This window comes from Thunnus albacares, chromosome 16, assembly GCF_914725855.1.
Source record: "Thunnus albacares chromosome 16, fThuAlb1.1, whole genome shotgun sequence".
In the NCBI taxonomy this organism is placed as follows: Eukaryota; Metazoa; Chordata; class Actinopteri; order Scombriformes; family Scombridae; genus Thunnus; species Thunnus albacares.
In genome coordinates, this window is record NC_058121.1 from 1,703,509 (window position 1) to 1,724,798 (window position 21,290).

Below are 21,290 nucleotides of genomic sequence, written 5' to 3' on the forward strand. Positions count from 1 at the left end.
GAATAAAGAGTTCTCCCTTTCAAACACAGTGCTTCTGCGTTTCTATTTGGCTGACTATAAGAATTTGATGGTCAAAGTTAAACAAAGGTCCTCCCTGAGTTCCATAGAGCTGAGCCGGACAAGAGAATGCACAGAAACATGCAAGCCTGAATTTGTCTGTCGTACGGGCCTTTTTTGAAGTGAATAGGAGAATATTTGCAGGTGTGTGTGAGCGCACCTCATGCCAGATGTGCTTTGGCAGCTAAATATACATACAGTTCATTGCCAAAGCAGGAAATAGTGTGTTCTTTGTGTAGCAAGGTGAACAGTAAGTGTGTGGAGGTCAAGGTGGTGGGTGGAGTTTAGCATGTCTGACTTTCATGCAGAGCATGTATGTTCTGTCACAGACCAGGGGCCTAAACACAAAAACCATGCATACACCATTTCTATAAACTGGTATTTATAAAAGCAGAATGTGAGCACCTCATGCATTCTTTAGACTAGCGTATACGTTTTTCTAAAGTGATCTGAGGACGAGGTGATGAGGTGGAGATGAAATATAAGGCGAGAGACGCAATCTTTTAGTAAAATATTGTTTGTTTAGGTTGATAACCAGCAGCACTGATTGTGTGATTGGCTTTTGTGTTTACACAGAGATTTGTAAAATGCCAATCAATAAGGCGCACTTATTAAGGATTAATTACTCTCTATCATTTTCATTTACACAGGAGTCAACGTTTTATTTTGCTGTTAATTCATTTTATTTTATCCTTAGTTGTGTCACACCTTGTGAAGTCAGTTTAGATATGAGCACTACAAACTAATCATTGATGACATTTCTGAGATATCACTGCCTACGTTGGTTTACAGTCCATGTGATGAATTAACAATATGGACACTGTAAAGAGCTGCACAGCTGTGTGTAACGGTCGTGTGTAATGACAGCTGTTCTGAACCTTGCTGGTGCAACACAATCGGCGAAACAGCACTTTTTATTTCCCCGTTTCTTTCATTGACAGGTGTACAGACTGGTAGAGGAGGCATCATGTTGATATAAAAACAGTTGGTTCAGTGTGTGTCTTCATCCATTTATGGCTCATTGTGGGAGAGAAAATGAGGCTCATGCATGTGCACCCAGTTCTACAATGATTTATAAGACAGAACCATGCGTACATATGGCTTTATGGATCTGATAAAAAGAACGCATCTGCATATTTCTGGCTTTGTGTGTGCACACAGTTTTAGTCATGAATCTACACAGAATTTTATGCATCTGGTCCCTGCAGTTAACTTTTGCCTTTTTAGAACAGTCTTTCCTTAAACCTGAGGAAAGTGTTTTAATTGCCTAACCTTAACCATAATTCTCCCCTTAATCTAACCATACTGCAGCTGCCATGCTCAGATATTGTAGAAAGCCAGAATTGTAAAAAAAAATTGGCAGTGGATGATAAAAAAAAGTCCTTGAAAAATTGATGAGAAATGGTGGGAAAAGGCTTCCCAAGAGAGTCAGTGAGAGAAAAAGAAGGGATGCAAAAAGTGAATGAATTGAACATGCTCAATACGTGTTCAAATACAAGTACTCAATGGCATGAAAAGTACAGAAAAGGTCAGGATCAGCAGCTACTCTCAACTGCAACACGTTTAAAGCCTGGCAGTCTTCCTCAGGCAGCATCAAGACATTTATGCTGATGTGTCTCCAGAGAAAAGGCAGGAAGTGATGTGCAATGCAAAGCTGCTATCTGTATCTGTTTATGTCACAAAATATCTATATCATATTATTTGATTTGCTCAGAAAAACTTTATTTTGAAACATATATAAAAAACAAACAGAAATACAAACAAAAAATAAACTACTACTGGACGAGGGCGTGATGATGTTTAAAATTGTGGGAAATTCTGCATTCAGTTGTTTTCTACTGTCATTTATACTCCTCATAGAGTCTAATGGAAAGCTGTGTAACTGTTAATGGTTTAGTAGCTGTTCTGGAGCATTTTTACTTTTATTTTATTCCATTTTTATCAGAAAAGCATACATACAAAACATAATGTCACAGGACTGATCCATAAAAGGAAAAAAAATGAGGCACAGCACTTACATAATAAATAAATGAATTAAATGATAATTATTAGGCCAAATTCTGCGATTATACTCAGTTAAAACTGATAATAATTTAGTGGGGTCCATTAAAAGGATATCATTATATCATCGTCTAGTAAAATCTTATTTTGTTTTGGACCAATCGTTACTCCTACTGTCTTTGTACTACTACTGTTTTGTCTGCTATTGCTAAGGGCTCAACAGAGTGAATAGGATAGGAGACAGTGGGCTTCCTCGAGCCATGCCTCTGATTAATTTAAAGGGAGCAGATAACAGACCATTTGTCAGAACCAAGGCTGTAGGTGCTTTATATAAGAGTTTAAGTCACTCCAGAAAATTTGACCCAAAATTTAAAGTCTTTATTACTTCAAACATTCAGTATATTCCAATTAAATTCTGTTGAAGGCCTTTTGTGGTTCCTATTGTTCTTTACTATTAGTATTATATTAGCCCTATAAGTTTATTCTGGGAGTTTGAAACTTTAAATGATTTATTAAGAACCCTTAACAAGAGATTATTGATTTCCCCTTCATCCAACTGGGAAGCCATCCTCTCCTGGACATTTCCCTGACTGAAGTGTGGAGATAGTTTTATCAACTTCTATATCTATATCTGTGGAACAGGTAAGTTATTTAAGAAGTAACCTGTCCTGAGTCTCTCCAAGTCAATCTCTGAACTATATAAAATAGCATAGAATCTTTTGAAGCTCTCATTAATGACGATTATTTATTTGCCTTTGGTTATTCTCATCCTGTATAGCTGATATAAAGGACTTTACAGGGACATTCCTTGCCAGCCGAGTTAAGAGGTGGTTTGGTTTGTTGGCCAATTCAAAGATTTTTTGTTTAACGAATAGAATATCCTTTTCTGCTTTCCTAGTTATCAAACTATGCAGTGCTGTTTTAGTTGATTTAAGTTCAATTAGGGTCACATCTCATTTTGTTGCACAGTACGCTTCTTCTAATTGTTTTATTTTATTTTCAATTTCAAGTTACTTTGCTACTCTCTCTTTTTTCTTTTGGTTTGTATATGAGATAATCATAAGCCCTCACATAAGCCTTATAAGTGTCACACACAATTCTTGGGTCAGCTCTGTCCTTGTCATTAAATTCTAAAAATTAGTCAGTTTTATCTTTCAAAAACATAATAATTTCTCATCCATAAGCAGCGTTGTATTCATTCTCCAAGAAAGTGAATGTTCATTGGGTCTAAGAGGTTGAATGGACGTAACTACAGGAGCAACGTCCAGAAGGGCAATATGGCCTATATCTACATCTATAAACAAAAATATGATCAACGTGTGATGCTGACAGGTAAGGCTGAGAGTGAAATGTATATTGCATAATTTGAAAGTGGGTTATAATATTTCCATATGTCCAAAAGATCAAACTCATTATTAATATTTAAGCCAGCCTCTGCATTTTCAGAGAGATTCTCTCCATCATTATGCAGTTAAAGTCACCCCCTATTATCATATTGGTACAGTCCATATCAGCTAGTTGACTAAGTAAAGATGCGTAAAAGGCTTCATCTTGGACATTGGGGGCACAGACATTTCCTAACAGAATCTAACAGAATTCATCTTGTAGTTCCCCTTTAACTAGGACATACTTTCCTTCAGTGTCTTTACAGGAAGCTGTGACAGGAAATGGAAGATTTATGTATTAGGGTAATCACACCCCTCCTTTTTGTTGAATGTGATGAGAAGAACATCTGACCAACCCGTTCCCTACAATACTTTTTATGATCCTCATCATTTAAATTTGTTTCCTGTAGAAAAGATTTCCTCTTTACCATGTTATTAGAGCCCTAAATATTCCATCTTAATAGTCATTGACAACAAGTAATGTTATGAATTGCATGTTGCATATAACTTTAGTAATTAGACATAAGGTGGACCAGTCTGTAACTTCAAGTGTAGAATGAAGTCAATGTTGAACATATGGATGTGATCAGAACAACAACAGAACAAAAAGCCTTGTTGTACTTTTACCTTGTAAAAAGTACAGCTGTCTGGGATCAAAAACAAATGAGTACAAATTCCCCTTACTGGATTGCAACCATGAGAATACCAGTGTGTGTTCAGTTATGTGAGATTAAAATGAGATAGCAATAGCCCCAAGACGCAAACACATTTGTTTAACATCATTCTGGATTCAGCAGTCATACCTGAAGCAGTCCTGGTTTACCTTAACCTCAAGGCCAGAGGTTTATTTTGACGCAGGCTGTTTACTGATGTAGTCATTGATTTCTTCCATGTTCAAGAAGGAAGAGCTGGTGCTATTGGGGTGAAGATTCTGATGACAGCAGGGTACAAGAAGGAATACCTTATCCCAGCTTCTACCTTTATTTTATTTTTATTTCTCCCACCAGCTGCAGTCACGGCTGTCTGAATTGCCTCTCTGAAGATTTGTCCCTTTTTTCAGGAGTTTGTCTTATTAGGGAGCTTTTCAATGCTTGGATCACTGTCAACATGGGACTGTAAAACCCATTGAGACACTGCATGTAATATTATAGGTGGTGTAAATGAGGATGACTTGAGTGTAGTGCAGGGAGCTCATGACTTTCCCTTTAAAGCATGTTGTTCAGTCTTTGTCACATAGTCTATTAAACTTGCCATACCCTCCATGATTCTGACTTTTGGTGGACAAAGCATGGTGTTGGAGAAGAGTTGTGCAACATGTTTAATTTTGATGGACTGGCATTGAGGCTGACACTGACACACCTCACTGTGTGTGTTCTCACAGCAGAAAACTGATATATGTAGAAGCACTCAGCAGAGCGTTCAAACTGTGACATCATCAGATCCTGTTCACACTGTGGATATTGTCACTGTGTTTCCTCTAGTTTGGCAGACATGTGTACAGCATCTACAATACACACAAGTCCACATTCAATAGATCACTACTGCCACTGTGTGACTAAAGATGATCACTACACAACACTCATAGTGCATACATGCTGTACAGAGAACATACTAGCTGTACTTGTTGCCTACTGTAAATCTATAGGTGTATATGTATAAAGGATGTGCAGAAAGCCCAGTATATGTATTTGTATCTGTATTTGTTGAGGCAGCAAAATTATTTGTATTTGTATTTGTATTCGAATGAAAGTGGAAAGAGGCTTAAAAATCCTGTTTTTGTTTTTATTACGCTTTTAATTTTAGAAAATTAAACTGTTACGATAAGTGTTCATAAATAAACTACCTTATGAAGGAGGTCCCCACACTGGGTCTTGAACTGGAGTCTCCTAGATCATAGACGACTGTGCTGACTACTGAGCTAAAACTTTACTCATCGCCTCATTGCAGACAGACCTCTAACTAACAAATATTTTTGAAAATATTTGTATGAAACACATATTTGTAAAAAAAAAAAAAACATTATTTGTGCTTTGCCGAATAATGTATTTGTATTTGTATTATATATACATAATATGTATATATGTAGTTGTTCAAATTTCTTAAGGTGAACTTGCACATGCAGGTCTGCATCTATATTTAAACAGGTTTGTGTTTGGATAAACCTGTGGATGTAGGGAAGATACTCTTGAAGATACACAAGTCTGTATATTCTGTTTATTATTATCATTTATTTCTTCTTCCCCATCAGTGGGGGTGCTGGGGTAAGTCAGATGGTTTTTGAGAAGGGGATGGGGTTGTGGTGGGATGGTTTGAGGTTGGGGAAAGAAAAGTGATTTGTATTTACAGTATAATGTATTTGCTAGTTTCTCTTTCAGTTTTTGTATTAAAGTGAACAATTGTGCATCTACCTGTGAATATACTCATGCAAACAAACAAAAAAGAAGAAATGTTACTGGTCGAGGTGAAGCTAGTTTGAGCTGTTGTTAGTAATTGATAACAATTCATCATGTTTTATAAGATGATGATACAGTTCAAATGTAAAACATTTATTTGAAAAGTAGCAACCATAGCTGTCAGATAGCTGTAAATGAATAAAGAGTGCTATAATAACTTCTGAAATGTAGTGGAGTAGATGCATAAAGTAGCATAAAATTGTAGTATTCAAGTGAAGTACTTCAAAGGAAACCCCACCACTGCAGAAAAGGCCCACTGCAGGGAATGAAGAAACAAACAAACACAAGAATTCTGTCTTTCTTTGTCTGTTTGTGTAGCCTTTGATTTACAGTGGCAAAAAAAACTCATCATTTGAAGTATTCAAGCCTGCAGAAAACTTCTCTCATGCATAAACCCCTGAAGCTGCCATCGAGACCAACTAGAAAAGTCTCACTGCTGCATGAACACCTTCAAAGCTTCAAAGTGTGGAGTTTCTATGTGATTTCAGTCTTTCATATTATTCTGATGACTATTTTTTATGCCTCTACTGGCCGAAATGTTCAAATCCTACTTATTTGGGGCTTAAAGTTTTGAGGTTGTTTTGCTAGTTCACTATTGGCTAAGAAGGACCCACCACTCCTCCTGATGCAAATAAACCCTTTTAGTCTTTGGCAAGTGGCCATGCTTGTATGAGTGTTGCATATAGTTTTGTCCATAGAAGGGTAACCAAACAAGGCAGCAGGCCTTGAGATAAGGGGTAGTTACTAGGGATGTGCAGAGAGTTCAGTATTTGTATTTGTGTCTGTATTTGTTGAGGCAGCAAAATTTTTTGTATTTGTATTTGTATTCGAATAAAAGTGGAAAGAGGCTTACAAATTGCTTTTATTACACTTTTAATTTTAGAAAATTAAACTGTTACAGTAAGTGTTTATGAATAAACCTCCTTACGAAGCAGGTCCCCAAACTGGGTCTCGAACTGGAGTTTCCCAGATCATAGACAACTGTGCTGACTACTGAGCTAAAACTTTACTCTTCACCTCTTTGCAGACAGACCTCTAACTAACAAATATTTTTAAAAAATATTTGTATGAAACAAATGTTCATAAAAAAAACACTATTAAAAACACCAAATACAAATGCTATTTGCACACCCCTAGTAGTTACTGTAGTAATTGGGGTGCTTTGTTTATCTGTACCCAGGGGCCTATTTTCTCATAATCCATCTATGGTTTTGTTCCACGGCATAAGTGTAACTTTAGTTTACTGTAATTCTGCCACAAGATGGCACCTTATGCTCAGGGGAAGGTTTCCTCTCGCCAGTAAGTGTGATTCCTGTTTAGTAAGAAGACTAATGTCTTATGTCCTCCTGAATAGACAACATATGATTGTAATTCCTTTATTATTATTTGTATCATTCCTGTTAGTACCATTAGTTGTTAAAGGGAAACTTTGTTGGCAGTCTTGTATCATTACAATGTGGGTAGTATATGCAAATGAACAATGTTTAACTTCTCTATATGTTGCCTGCACCCAGAGCGTCCTGCTCATTTGCCAGTAAAAGTCCGCAAGGTGATGCAAAACGTGTCATCTGGCGGACTTTGGAGATCTGCCTTAGACTACAAAATACATTTCCTCATTTTCTTCTCAGACTGTTTTATTCTGATTGATTTTTAGAAGCAGGCAGGGGTGGTATCCAAAGAGTAAATGCAAATGCAGAAAAATTAGGAAAAAAATATATTTATTATAGGTACAATTATTCATTCCAGACCAATAACTGAAAAAAATCATGTTTAGTCAAATATTTCTCAAGCAGGAATACATACATTTTCACTGAGTCAAAACATGTTTTAGTAGCATATTTACTGAAAGTCTGGAGAACATACTGTCTCTACTGTTGCAGTATTTTCCTGGTCTTAAAATTAGTAACCATTTTTATGATTCTGATATTTTTTAATAAAATCAACATTCATGAATACAAAGTTTACCAGTAAAGATCATAACATTTACAGGAAAATTATCTTTAAATTTAACTGATTATCATTTTGACTTTGAGCTTTAATTTGTGTTAATATTGTTGAAAATTAGATTTTTAGCAAAATCTTCTATTTTAATAAAAAATATTCTATAACATGTAACATACATATTAGCCAAGCCTAAATTTAAAATATTAGTTGGGTATTAGTTATTCAGGATTTTAAAAATATCTGTAACCTTATTTGGTGTACAGAATTTGTGTGAAAAATGTTTCTCTCTTTCTTTATATGTGTTTATTACATTTTGAATCAGTCATATCTCCACCTACAAATAGTTTCTTCATATCTTTATATACAGTGTGGCTTTCCATTAAATGAGAAACCATCTGAAGTGCTTCGTTATTTATCAGAAGGAGAGGCTGGGGTGAGACTTCGGTTTTTTGTTTGTTTGTTTGTTTTTTATTTAAATATCCAAAATTCCAAATACTTTTTCCTTGAGCCTCCCTGAGTGACTGGGGGGTAAATACATGACCTTCCTTCCACCATAAATAACCATATTTTATTATATTCATGCCAAATGTAGGTAGAATTGGAGAAAATAAAAAGCAAATGCTGACCTTTTCCAACCATTACGTGTAACAGTGAACTGTGACCGTCTTGAACCTTGGCCCTCTGACCTCCCTTCCTTCGTTGGGAAAAAAACAAACTACCAGCCGAACTTACTGTGTCCTCTCCTATAGTACTGCATAGGTTACCATGACAATTTCAGCTCTGAAATAAAAATAAGATGCTAACTTAATCCAACCAATGTAACGAGCAAACAGCATGGAGGCAGTGAGAGTTATCACCAAAACAAACAGATCATCATTTCTTAAGCAAAATGCAAATCTTCCTTACAGATGATCACATCATCACACAAGCTGTGTACACTTCAGCAGAATAAAAGTGCATGACAGCCATCCCTCCTATTACACAACACCAACCTACACACACACACACACACACACACACACACACACACACACACACACATCACAGTGCACAAACAGTCAACATTAGCAACATGTGCATATTAATGTTTTTTCCAAATAAAGTAACATGGCCTACATAGCAGTGGCAGCAGCAGCCAGAATAATATCAGTTGGTACGGCTTCCATTATTAGATTTTAAAAACTGACCCTTTGATGATCACATTAATTAAAGTTACTTGAAAACGAAAAAAGCCTTGGTTTTCTGTACCACATCAGCTCTGGTGAAGGGCTTCCTTTGCAAATGAACTCCAACTTTTCATTAAAAGTTAATATTGTTAAAACATGGATAATCCTCACTAGCCATACTTACTCTCGACTTGTTTATGTGTTTGTTTACTGCTAGTTTGTAATAGTGCTTTTGTTTTTATATGGTTTACTTGTATATATATATATGTCTTTTCTCTTGATTTTCGGTATAATGATACCTTACATGATTACCGAATGTATTGTAACATCACTTCTACTGTTGATTTTTTTCATCCCTCTTTTTATATAGCTATTCTCAATCTTGTTCTGTACATTTTGCTTGTACTCAATTAAAAAACAAAAACAAAACAAAAAAAAACTTGATTATGTCCGCTCCATGTCAGTGCGCCGGTGCACCGTAACATTATGTGTTACGTAAAGCCGTCACATGTTACGGTGCATAGAGCAAAAGCAATGTTAGCTTTTCTAGTTGACAAATAATTGGCGACATTGACAGTAATTTTCACAATATGATTTTATGTCAGCATGAATGACATTCATCACTTCTCTTCAATTTTCCTTGACTTGTCTTTGTATGGGCCGTGTGGTCATGGTGACGTAAACGCCGCTCTCGCCGCTGAAATTTTGCGGCGGCTCGGGCGTATCTGCCGGCTGCGATAACTGTTAAAGGGTGTGTAGACTCTCCCTACTCTGCGCACCACAGTTGTTCCCTTAACACACCCATGAATAAGACTCATTCACGGCGCTCAGCTGTCTGAACTTGTCAGCGACAAGCGACAACAAAGCCCGCCCATTTATAGTGAAGATGGTTATGATTGGTCAATTTTACTGTCATTTGACATTACTCGGTAAAATTATAGCTTGACCACCAATCACAGAGCTGAAAGCAGCAATTTTCTCCCAGCAACTGTGGATTTACAAAATTCTGATAGGCTGACAAAAGGGGCTTATTTCATTTAACCCTTCACATTCCAACACAAACTGAAAAGGCAGGTTTGACTGGTTTATAGCCTCAGAAACGTCTTGTGAGTCCCATCACAATACAGCGGCAGGATAAAAAAAAAAAAAAAACGTATTTAAAATAAATACAAAATGCAGCCATTTAAAGTTGTGTGTCCCTCCCCTAAGCCAAAATAAAAAACATAAGTGCTCAAAAAATTATTTGACGTGCCTCCCCCGTTTTGCACTTTTTTGTTCATAACAAATGTACATAATAGTGTGCTCTAATTTTGAACAGGTGAATGGGAGCCCCTTTCAGATGTCTAATTTTCAAATGATTCGCAATGGCGTGCAGGTGAAAAAGAAGCGCTGTAATGTTGCGGTATCGGTGTCAGAATGTAGGCTGCAGCTGTCCTTATATGGATAAATGTCGCTGAATAATCTTATGATGGGAAGAGTGAGGTTTTAACTCTAATTCGTCGGGCTCGCCCTCAGACAGTGGTTGTCAATAAAGTTTCCAACACTGTTTATGACGTGCGCATGCGCTGTAGCTCAGTACTGCAGAGAGGAGTCCCGCAGCTGTTGCGGGGCGGACTGCAGGAATGTGAGTCTGTTACTGTACCCATGACTTTGTAGACTGACTGTAGACCAGTTTGAGCTCGTTGTATTGTAAGAGACTTTACTGTGTGTGTGTGTTCTTTCCATAGAACTTGAAGTAATGGCTCCAGAGCGATGAAGGACGCTGTATAGCCGTTGAGGACATAAGTCACTCGGGTCGCTTGTCGCCATGGCCTCGTTAACTGTCAGCTCGGCGGCGCGGAGCATCGAGAAGCATCGGAAGTCCTTCTCGCTGCTCTTCTACCGGGCTGTGCGGGACCTGAAGCCGGTCTGGATGCTGGAGGACATGCGGACGATGGAGACTTTTTACCAGGAGGAGGACGCCAGCCAGAGGACGTTCACTCCATCGGAGGCGTTGCTCTACGCTATAGTGCACGACCATCAGGCGTACGCCCAGTATCTGCTCAGCCGGTACACCGACGAAGCGCTAGCAAAGCCCGGGGAGCGCTTCTGCTGCTGCCCGTCCTCTGCGCCGCACTTGGCCATGGCTGTCCGCTATGACAGGCGCTACATTCTCGGCCTCATCTTACAGGCGGCTCACCGGATACCCAGCACGCCCTCCTACACCGACCGAGCCGGTTGTTTTCACATGGAGGACGGCAAAACCCCTCTACACCTGGCCTGCGAGCTGCTGCGGCCCGAGGCGGTCGTCATGCTGCTGGGGAACGGAGCGTCTCCGCACGCCAAGGACCACAACGGTCTGACCCCGCTGGATGTCATCCTGGAGAAACTCAGGGACTCCAACGGGGTGAGCGGCGGGGAAAGGAGGCAGTGTCTGGACAACCTGCTCATGTTCATGCCAGAGGTTCACTTCAAAATGAAGGGAGCTCTGGGTAAAGAGCCGGAGCGCTGGAACAAGGTGCTGGGCGAAGACACGTCCCAGTACCTAGCGGGGAGGAGGCCGGCGCCGCTGGTCCTCTCCGCCATGCAGACTATTCTAAAGCAGCTGAGCCCGGCGACCTTCCCGGATAGCCTGCATGAGCTGCCCATCCCCTCCTCCCTCAAACCGCCGGGTCTGCCTGTGAGCCAGCGGGACAGGCAGAGGGTGGTGTAGCATCAGCATGACATGCTGCATGCACTGTATGAAAACTGTCATATTTTAGCATGATGTGGTGTGCAAGTGTGTGTGTGCGTGTTTGAAGAGCCTGTATGGCTATAAAGCGGTAACACTTCATTATAGGGCTGCACAAATAAACACTAACAGTCAGGGATCAAATTAATGAATCTTATCTAATGGTGTGACTTTAATCACACTGTTAGTCACTGATGTAATGGACTGGGAGCTGGAGGTTGATGGGCCTGTCGAGACAGTTTGCAGAGCAGCCAGCAGTGGGGGGACTTGGGAATAAACAGCCATATCCTTTAATTTTATACACTAATTCAGGCTTTAAGGATCAGTTTATTTGTCTAACCTTGTTCTAAAGTGTTACTAATAATGCTGTTTAAGCCACTGCATCATATCTGAGAAGAAGACCTGATGAGTCTACATGAGCTGTGTTACTGATTTTAATTTATTTGGGTTGTATTTAAGGGTAATGTTACAGAAAGTGATCTTATAGATCATTTGAAAACAGTCAGGTGACTTGAAAACTCTTTGGATGACTGATTTATTTATAAATAAATAGGAATCCAAGTAATGATCTCATTTTGTCTTTTTTTGACTCCATGAATGTCGTCAAACATGTTTGCTGATATCTGCTGGTTGTCACATCTCAGCAGGAACATTTCTCTACAGTAAATGTCTGATGGAAGAAACCAACTTCAAACCAACACCAGGAACAAAGTTCAGTCTTGACCCTGGACTTAAAAAAATAAAAAATAAAAAAATAATTAAAAGATGAGTTCACAGTTTTTCAAGTCTGTCTTAAAACAACAGTCAAGGGCCCAGATTAACATTGAAACATGTTTTTCTTGCTGTAATCATTCCTCCTGTTCATACTGACCATTAGAAGATCCCTTCATAATGCACTTACAATGGAAGTGATGGGGGACAAAATCCACAGTCCTCCTGTGCAAAAATGTATTGCCATCATGAGCAGGAGGAATGATTACAACGAGGAAGACCTCTTTCAGGATTCATATGGGTACCTGAATGTTGTTTTAAGACACACTTGAAAAACTGTGAAGCTATCATTTAATTTAAGACCCACTTACTAGCTTTTTTCTGGAGCAGACAACTGACCTATCTCCATGACAACTGAGCTATCTCCACCCACTGAGGAAGATTGCAAGATATGGATGAAATCTATGGGGGTTTAATTTGAAAGGTTTAATCACTCAATCAATCAATCATATAGGGACAAAGTTCTGAGACTGTTACTTTAGTTAGTTGTGTTGAGTTAAACATCAGTGTTACAAATGGTCATTGGAACTACTTTCTACCAAAGGAATAGTCCCTGTGAACACCACAAACTCAGAAAAGACAGATATCTCAAAATGTATTCACATATACATGCTGGTACAGTTATAATACATTGTATTATATTATAACTAACTAAACTGATTTGTCATGTACACAAAGATATCACAACAGCACCGACATAAACATCTTTTTTTTCGCTGTTGCTTCTCTTCATATCATGGATGTCATTTGGAAATAAGAAAAAGGAGGATTAAGTAGCATATTATTAGAGCCATTATCAACGGCTCACATATATCCTACAAATACAATCATTTGTTAAACACGTACTTACATCATGTAAAGGCACCTGCTAAATCGTCACTAAACCTCTTTCCTCAGGTTTAGTTTAGTTGTTTGGGTTTCAGGTTATGTTAGGGCAGGTTTTGATTTCCTCTTTTACTGTAAAAGAAACACTCTGAGTCCACACAGTCATCAATTTTTTATTATAGAAGATATATAGTATATTGTATAACTAAGTATGGATTTTCTTTTTTAGTGATAAAAACCTAGGAGTTTGTATTGGATCAGACTTAATAAAGCAGATAAAGAAGAGACTGGTGTAGAATAAGATGAACACAGTGATGTATTTACAGGAACATACAAATCTAAAGTAAAACCCAACTTATTTAGTTTAAAACAGGTCACTTGTCAAATGTCAAAAAACAGCAGTGTGATGATCAGAGAAGATGCAATTTAAAGATTTCCCATGAGACAAACCAAAATGATAAATCCTGCAGTGAAACCTGTGGTTCACATAGTTACACCTGTGATTTCATAGTCATAAACTATTGTAGAATATTCTCAACACCCAGCCGGCTGGGTGATACAGAAAGACAGTTTAAATGTTCAGTTGCACAGTTTGACAGTATGTGACAAAAGAGAAGCTTTGTGTTATGATGTTTCTGGGCATTAGAGAGGCTGAATGTGTGGTACAAGCAGTGACTTGACCTGTCTGCCTCCCGGTCTCATTGATTGATATTTTGCTTTAAAAATTCTAGCTTCTTTGAGTACTTCATGGAAACAACTAATGTTTTATAAGGGAAACATAATGATTCTGTAACAGTTGAATTTCATGTTGACGATGTACATTTACAATACCAGTAATGAAACAAAGGTAGAGTATGCAAACCTGGGCAAACGATACATTTGTAGAAACACATGTGTCTCCTCTGTCCTCAAGGTCCACTTACTAGTTTTTTGGGGGCTAGAAAAAGTATGTTTACCTTTATTTTGTTGAGCTACCATTTCCAAGGTCAAGAATGAACTTTCACACTAAAGAAAGTCATAAACCACACTGTGTGACAGCATCAGCTTGTTCCAACACATCACTATCTATACCTAAGCACAGCCCTCTGTTGTTTATTATGGCTGCACTATTCCATCTACTGAAAATATTCTAGTCTTGTGTATCATTTTATACACATTTATATATAAAATTATGCACAATACAGATACCCCAAAATTTAGCTTGACATATTTGATATCTATGAAAATATCAGGATCCACACCAGCATTTCAAATCAAGTTATGTGGATTTCAGCAATTGTCATGGTTTATCTAGAAGTGCTAATTCAAGGACAACTGAACTTGCTTTAGATTCTTGAAGACGTTTCCCCTTTCACCCAAAACGCTTCTTCAAGAATCTACAGCAAGTCCAGTTGCCTTTGACTTAGCATTTTGAAGAAAATGGTTTAAGGCAAATGACAACAGCAGTTATAAAAGAGTTTCAGTCACAAATAATAATATATTTAACTTGCAATGGTTACATTTTTTTGGCAAACTAGTGCTCCCCACTTAAAGGATAAGGCTGGCGATTTTATATATTTTTCTTATTGTCAACAAATCTCATGCACAGAGTCTGACTAACAATACAATAAATCCTTCTAACAAGTATTGTGTGTGTATCCAAAGCCTGATATATCTCATTCGTCTGTGCTGTAGAGCTCCATTGTTGTCCAAAAAGTATTAAAAACATGTCAGTGAGCCACACTGCTGCACTGAGTGACATGTTCATTTGTCCCTGAAGAGAGTGATTACTGTAACTTATTCAGAAATGGCTCCAAAGAGTAAAAACAGCGATAAGATTCTTATTGCTGCCATAGCGCATGTGTGGAAACACAGTTCTGTTTACAGAACAGACTTTGATGGAATACAGTAAACATTAAATGTAACAATACAATGGCCTCAAAAAGACCAGAACTCTTGATTACTGAATAAACTGCACATCACAATCTGATATTCTCAGCTCTGCTGTTGATCACAAGTACCCAAGGCCATAACATAAAGAATCATAATATACAGGGTGATTGCTGGTTAAGGGCACAGTTATCTGTTAGTTTGTACTTTTGGTTGCACTTCCACTTCATGTACGTGTCACTGCTGTTGTGTCATGCTACTCTAATGTACTGATTACTGTATAAGTTAAAATGTAGCAAAAATAAATAAATACATAAAACTAAAGCGAATGTATAACATGTTCTCTCTGATAAGTGACACTATGTGCAGCCACATGTTTTGCTGTATTTTGTCAGCAGAGGGCAGCATTGCCCCAAAATTTATCAAAAATGATTCTTAGGTTTTTGATCCTTTTGAATATAAAGCTGAATACCTACAGAACATACACCCACCACTGCCTCTATTAAATAGCTTTTTATTCATGAGTTAGTTTAAATATTGCATTTACTATGTGTAACCTATTACATGTATGTGTATTAAAGAGTACGGTCTACACCTGCTCTATGTGAAAAGTACCCTGAGATAACTTTTGTTATGATTTGGTGCTATATAAATAATTGAATTGAACTGAAACAACCTGATTGAGTCAAATAAATACTAGAATAGACTACTTTAATAGTTTCCTGGAATATCATCATGCAGTTAAGTATTCTGTCAATTTTGAACTTCATTTGACCCTCCCTGTCCCCTCCCCACGCCTATACTCCATCACTGAGAGGTCAGAGCTGCTGTCAATCGAACTCTCACAGGTCAGCTGGTCATGCTCAGGACAATCTGAGCTAAACTCTGGGAGGTGTGGAGCTGGGTTAATTATATATGAAATTCAAAAGTAGATGTTGGTGTCAGAAAAAAATAATAATAACTTTGGCAAATCTTAACTATAGAGGTGGCAGATCAGGCAAAAAGGCTTTAGGGGAATTGTCTGTTTCAATTCCAACATGTTCATATAGTGGGAATGTAATATTAAAGACTACGTGTCAATCCTACTCGGATTTTCTTCTTCTACATTGACTTGAAGAAGATGTGTACAATACAGAACCTATGTACTACATGTACAATAATGAGTTGAATTGAGTTAACTGTATTGCCATTATAACAATGAAATAATGGCTAAATTTTAGTCACTCTGCAAGATTAGTCAAATAATAAAAATTTCTATTCATTCTGCTGACTAGCCACTGTTATCAGCTCTCTAATAGGGTATGTTTGTATGTTTGTTGTATGTATGTCTGGCAGAAACAAATATACCACTGTCTGATTGATTTTACAGGATGGCCTGTGGTTATTTACTAGTATAAGTTTTATTATAGGATGAATTTGTGTGCAAGGAAGGGTTCACAATTTTTCAGGTCTGTCTTAAAACAACAGTCAGGTGTCCACATGAACAGTGAAAGAGGTTTTCCTCGCTGTAATCATTCCTCCTGTTCATACTGGCTATTAAAAGATCCCTTCAAATGTGCTTTCAATGTAAGTGATGGGGGACAAAATCCAGTTTGTCCACACAGTCATTTAGTGTAAAAATGCATTTAAAAGTTGATGTGAAGCTTATATGAGGCTTCAGCAGTCTGAGTTAGTCATATCAAGTGGATATCTGACACATTTACAGTCTTTTTAGCATCAAATTCCCTCTTTGTGTTTCCTCGGACAGTGTTTCCCCGTTGAGCTGTGGTGGAAGTATAGTAACAAAAAGAGGAACTTTGGCACTAAAAAGACTGTAACATTGAAAGATATCTACTTGATTTGACTGACGCTTCATATTAGCTTCAGATAAACTTTTAAATACATTTTTGCACAGAAGGAGGACTGTGGATTTTGTCCCCAATCACTTCCATTGTAAGTGAATTATGAAGAGATCTTCTAATGGTCAGTATGAACAGGGGGAATGATTACAACAAGAAAAACCTATTTCAATTTGGGCTCCTGACTTGTTTTAAAACAGACTTGAAAAATTTTGAACATGTCCTTTAAAGGAGTGTGTGTAAGATTTAGGGGACTCTATTGGCAGACATATTATCAGAAATGGAATATAATATTATATTATATAATATAATATTCATAAGAATGTTTTCATTAGTGTATAATCCCATGAAAATAAGAATCGTTGTGTTTTCGTTACCTTAGGATGAGCCCTTTATATCTACATAGAGAGCGAGTCCCCTTTCACGGAGTCCGCCATGTTGCACCACCATGTTTCTACAGTAGCCCAGAACAGACAAACCAAACACTGGCTCTAGAGAGAGCAATTTGCTGTTTTTCTCAAATTTTGCAGCCACCATAGGTTTTCCTACACACTTGCAAGGGGAGGATGAGGGGAGGGGTTATCAGTTGGTTGTAATCTGCAACTTCACCACTAGATGCCACTAAATTCTACACACTGGTCCTTTAAGCATTAACATGCCATCATGCATGTAACGTATAAAAATGCTGAGCAGGAGGAAGATCTAAGTTACTTTGAAACAGGGTTCACATGGCACCTAAACTCATCTCACAGTCACCAGATCCTAACCCAACTCCCATGGGAGGTTTAGCAATGTGTTAGACAGCACTCTCCACCACCTTCATCAAACAAGGGAATATGTTTTGGAAGAATGCTGTTCATCCCTCCAGCAGAGCTCCACACTTGAAGAATCTGTTCTGGAAGCTCTTGGTGGAACATCTTTCAGACAGACAGGAGGCAAATAACACATTACTCAGCATCTGTGTTTGGTTAATTGAAGTGTTTTGTGTTTATCCGGCCCAGTTTGTGCAGTAATGAGTTACATTCAATGCTGACTTTCAAGGCTAATTCAGAAAGCAGAGTGACATTCACATAGAGAAACTGAGATGTGATGGTATGTGCTAGCTTTACAGATGGATTAACTAACTGAACAGGTTAGGTGTGAGTGTGACATTTAAAGTATGTCTGGTATTATGACACTGTTGACAACTTGTGATCTTACCCACATATTTGATATGGTCAACTACTTGGCTGCTTGTTTGCACATTGTGTTTGGCTCATTAACAAACAACAGTATCATTCAATCTCTGCAATGCAACAACTGCACGCAACTCTACTGGCTTGTTGTTGTTTGTTAGGGGGTTGAAATGAAAACAGAAAAGTACATGTGAGCAAGTGTACCCAATTTATCTGCTGATCATGGAAATCACGTCCCCTGTCAAGTTCTTGGTTGCCTCAACTCCTTTCCCGTCATTATTGTTGACAGATTCACTATCTGTCAAAAGAACTTGTGGTTTTGGCTGTGATTCTTGTAAGCAACTATTGCGTCATGACCACCAGAGAACATAAATAAAGTTAAGCAGAGCCTTCTAGCATATTGAATCGCATGTGCTTTTGAACTTTGTTTTGATTTTCCTCTGCAAGTTCATGTACAGCTGGTGATAATATACCCTTCAGTCCATGTGACAACTTTTGGTTTGTTTGAAATAAGTCAATGTCCCCCCACCTCCCAGTTCCCTGAGGAAACTGAAATGAATGGGTAACACTTAGACAGTGTGAAAGAAAATAAATAATAGGTTATCATTTTATAAATCTTTTGTATATATGTGACAAATGTTTTTAAACTAAGGGGTCAATGTTTGTTATCAATTGAATGTGATGTAATGTCATTGTCATTTTGGGGATACATGTTGGTGAAGAAATCCTACTCCTAGGCTAGTTGAACTCTTGAACTTGTTTCTATCTGAGGGTGGCTTGCTGACCTCTGGGGTTAGCTAGGGATATCTTTGCTTTAAGCCTACTGTTTTAGAGACTGTGTGGAAGTACCTAGACAAGCTAAAGTTGAAGGATTGCCATGTTTGAAGTTATTGATTGACCATGAAGTCTCTGTTAGATTGTGTGACCATACTTATTTGTAAAAAGGTGTTACAGTTTGTGGAAGTGTCCATTTAGGGACCAGACTATTTTTAGCTTTGTTTCTGGAGAGGTATAAAGCTGTCTAGTTTAGGTTCACAATCTTTAGAGAAAGGGCCAGCTGAACAACATGCTTTCTCTCCAAAAATACAAGATGATTGTATTTTTGTTTCTGTTTGGACATTTGTATAATTGTTACTGATGATGTGATGCATTGTACAGTGTCTACAGCTGCTTCAACAAGTAACAATGAATAACATGCTTTCCTTATGTCTTTATGTGCCTCTTTCTGAAGAAAAAATTCCACAATAACAGCACCAACTTTGATCAGGATTGTCTCATTAAAATATGAGAATAATTCCAAAGTTACATTAAACCACAACGAAACTTTAAATTGTTTTTTTTTTCTTTTGTAGATATTGTTTACTTATTTATTCTTTTTTTTTCTTTGTATTTTATTGTGGACCCCCCATGAACAGTGTCCTTAATAAAGACTGAACTGAACTGAACTGAACTGAACTGAACTGAACTGAACTACACATAGGAGCTTAAAAAGACAACAACAGAACAATGGGCGGCTGAATGGATGATGTTTTAACTTTGGTTTTGGAAGTGAACTACAGATGTGAACTTGTAGGTCTTTAATCTGGACCAAAGTGACTCATGTAAGGAGCAGTATATTTACTTGTGCAAAGTAAGGACGGGCTCTGTGGCCTTTCCTTTATAATTAAGATGCATTGATTCCTATTCAGTCTCTTTTCTGTTCACCTTTTCCCACCATTTACTGTAGTCCTCATTGATCCTATACCCTGCACACCCTATGGAAACAAATTTTAATATACATATTAAATTTATTTCCTGAGCCCTAACCAGATACTTTTAGTTACCTGAACTTTGGCAAATATAACTAAAAATCCATATGTGTCACAGCACTAACAGACAACCTATTTTGTTGTTTAGGTATAAGGATTGTTGCACCATCAGATTACATATCCACTTGTACATTTAATACAGTATCTTGACATCCAGCTGATTTAAATTAACTAATGACTTTCCTCTTGTACCACCTGGGTGTCACATTTTACATTGTTAGCCATAAATGGTAGGGCTTGAGCTAAATTCATTCATATAGTTTCTAACACTAAAATGAATGGGCAACATTTAGACAGTACCAACTTTTATCAGGATTGTCTCATTAAAATTTGTCATCAGAATAATTCCAAAGCTACATTCAGTTACACTGAACTTTTACACATAGGGGCTTAAATGGCAGACAGAACATTGGATGTCTAAATGGATGGATGTTTTTACTTTGGTCCGAGGGAACTCAACCCTCAGCAACATATCAGTGCTCTACTTGGTGAGTGGTTGGTTGCATGTTCTATCTGTGTTCATGTGGGTTTCCTTACAAAGTCCAAAGACATGCACTAGAGGTCTTCATGGGACCAAAATTTTGGGACCAATGGGACCAAGAACAAAATTTTTGACCAGATACAAAACTGACCTATGGAAAAGTCAGACCCTTTTCGAAATAGGCCTGAGGATAATTAGACAGGACTGTGGTCTACCGCAACAGACTTTTCCTCTCAGTCAAAGACATGCAATAAAAGTCTTAAAAGGAACAAAATTCTGAACCCTGTCCCAAACAGACCTGTGGAAAATGTTTGGCATGCATAAAAAATATAAAAGAGAGACTGAGGAAAGTCAGAACTATTCAGAAACACACAGGAGGATAATTAGACACGATCCACAATGTGAGATCAGAGCTGATAGAGCTACTCAGCTATTACACATAGGGCTATTAACACACAGACCGCAGACCTACAGCAGTACAATGGGGTCCTACCTGGACCCTGAATATAATTTGGACATGGTTCGACTAACATCATGGGTTGGGTCTCAAGGGAATGCTGTCTTTAGGCTGCTTGTCGTGCTCATTCAACTCACTTATGCATTCGGCTCTGCCTACAGTATTTCTTGTCCCACCTGATTTTTGACTAATTCTGGTCTGATCACACCATGACAGGAAAGCTGCACCCTCAGCCTTCCCGGAAAGAGAAGAGAGCAGAGCCAATCAGAAGACACAAACAAGAGCACAGTCTAGACTGGGGCTGTCACAGCATACAGTCTTCTTTTTTTTTTCTAGCATATAACCATCAC

The 21,290-nt window shown here is 38.0% G+C and overlaps 1 protein-coding gene across 1 annotated transcript; it reads left to right on the forward strand.

Moving 5' to 3' along the window:
- Window positions 1-10,531: 10,531 nt before the first annotated feature.
- zgc:112001 (uncharacterized protein LOC550384 homolog) lies at window positions 10,532-12,284 on the forward strand. Its single transcript, XM_044376998.1, has 2 exons — window positions 10,532-10,630; window positions 10,734-12,284. Exon 2 carries the CDS (start codon window positions 10,814-10,816, stop codon window positions 11,696-11,698), a length of 885 nt encoding a protein of 294 aa, XP_044232933.1. The 5' UTR covers window positions 10,532-10,630; window positions 10,734-10,813; the 3' UTR covers window positions 11,699-12,284.
- Window positions 12,285-21,290: the final 9,006 nt, after the last annotated feature.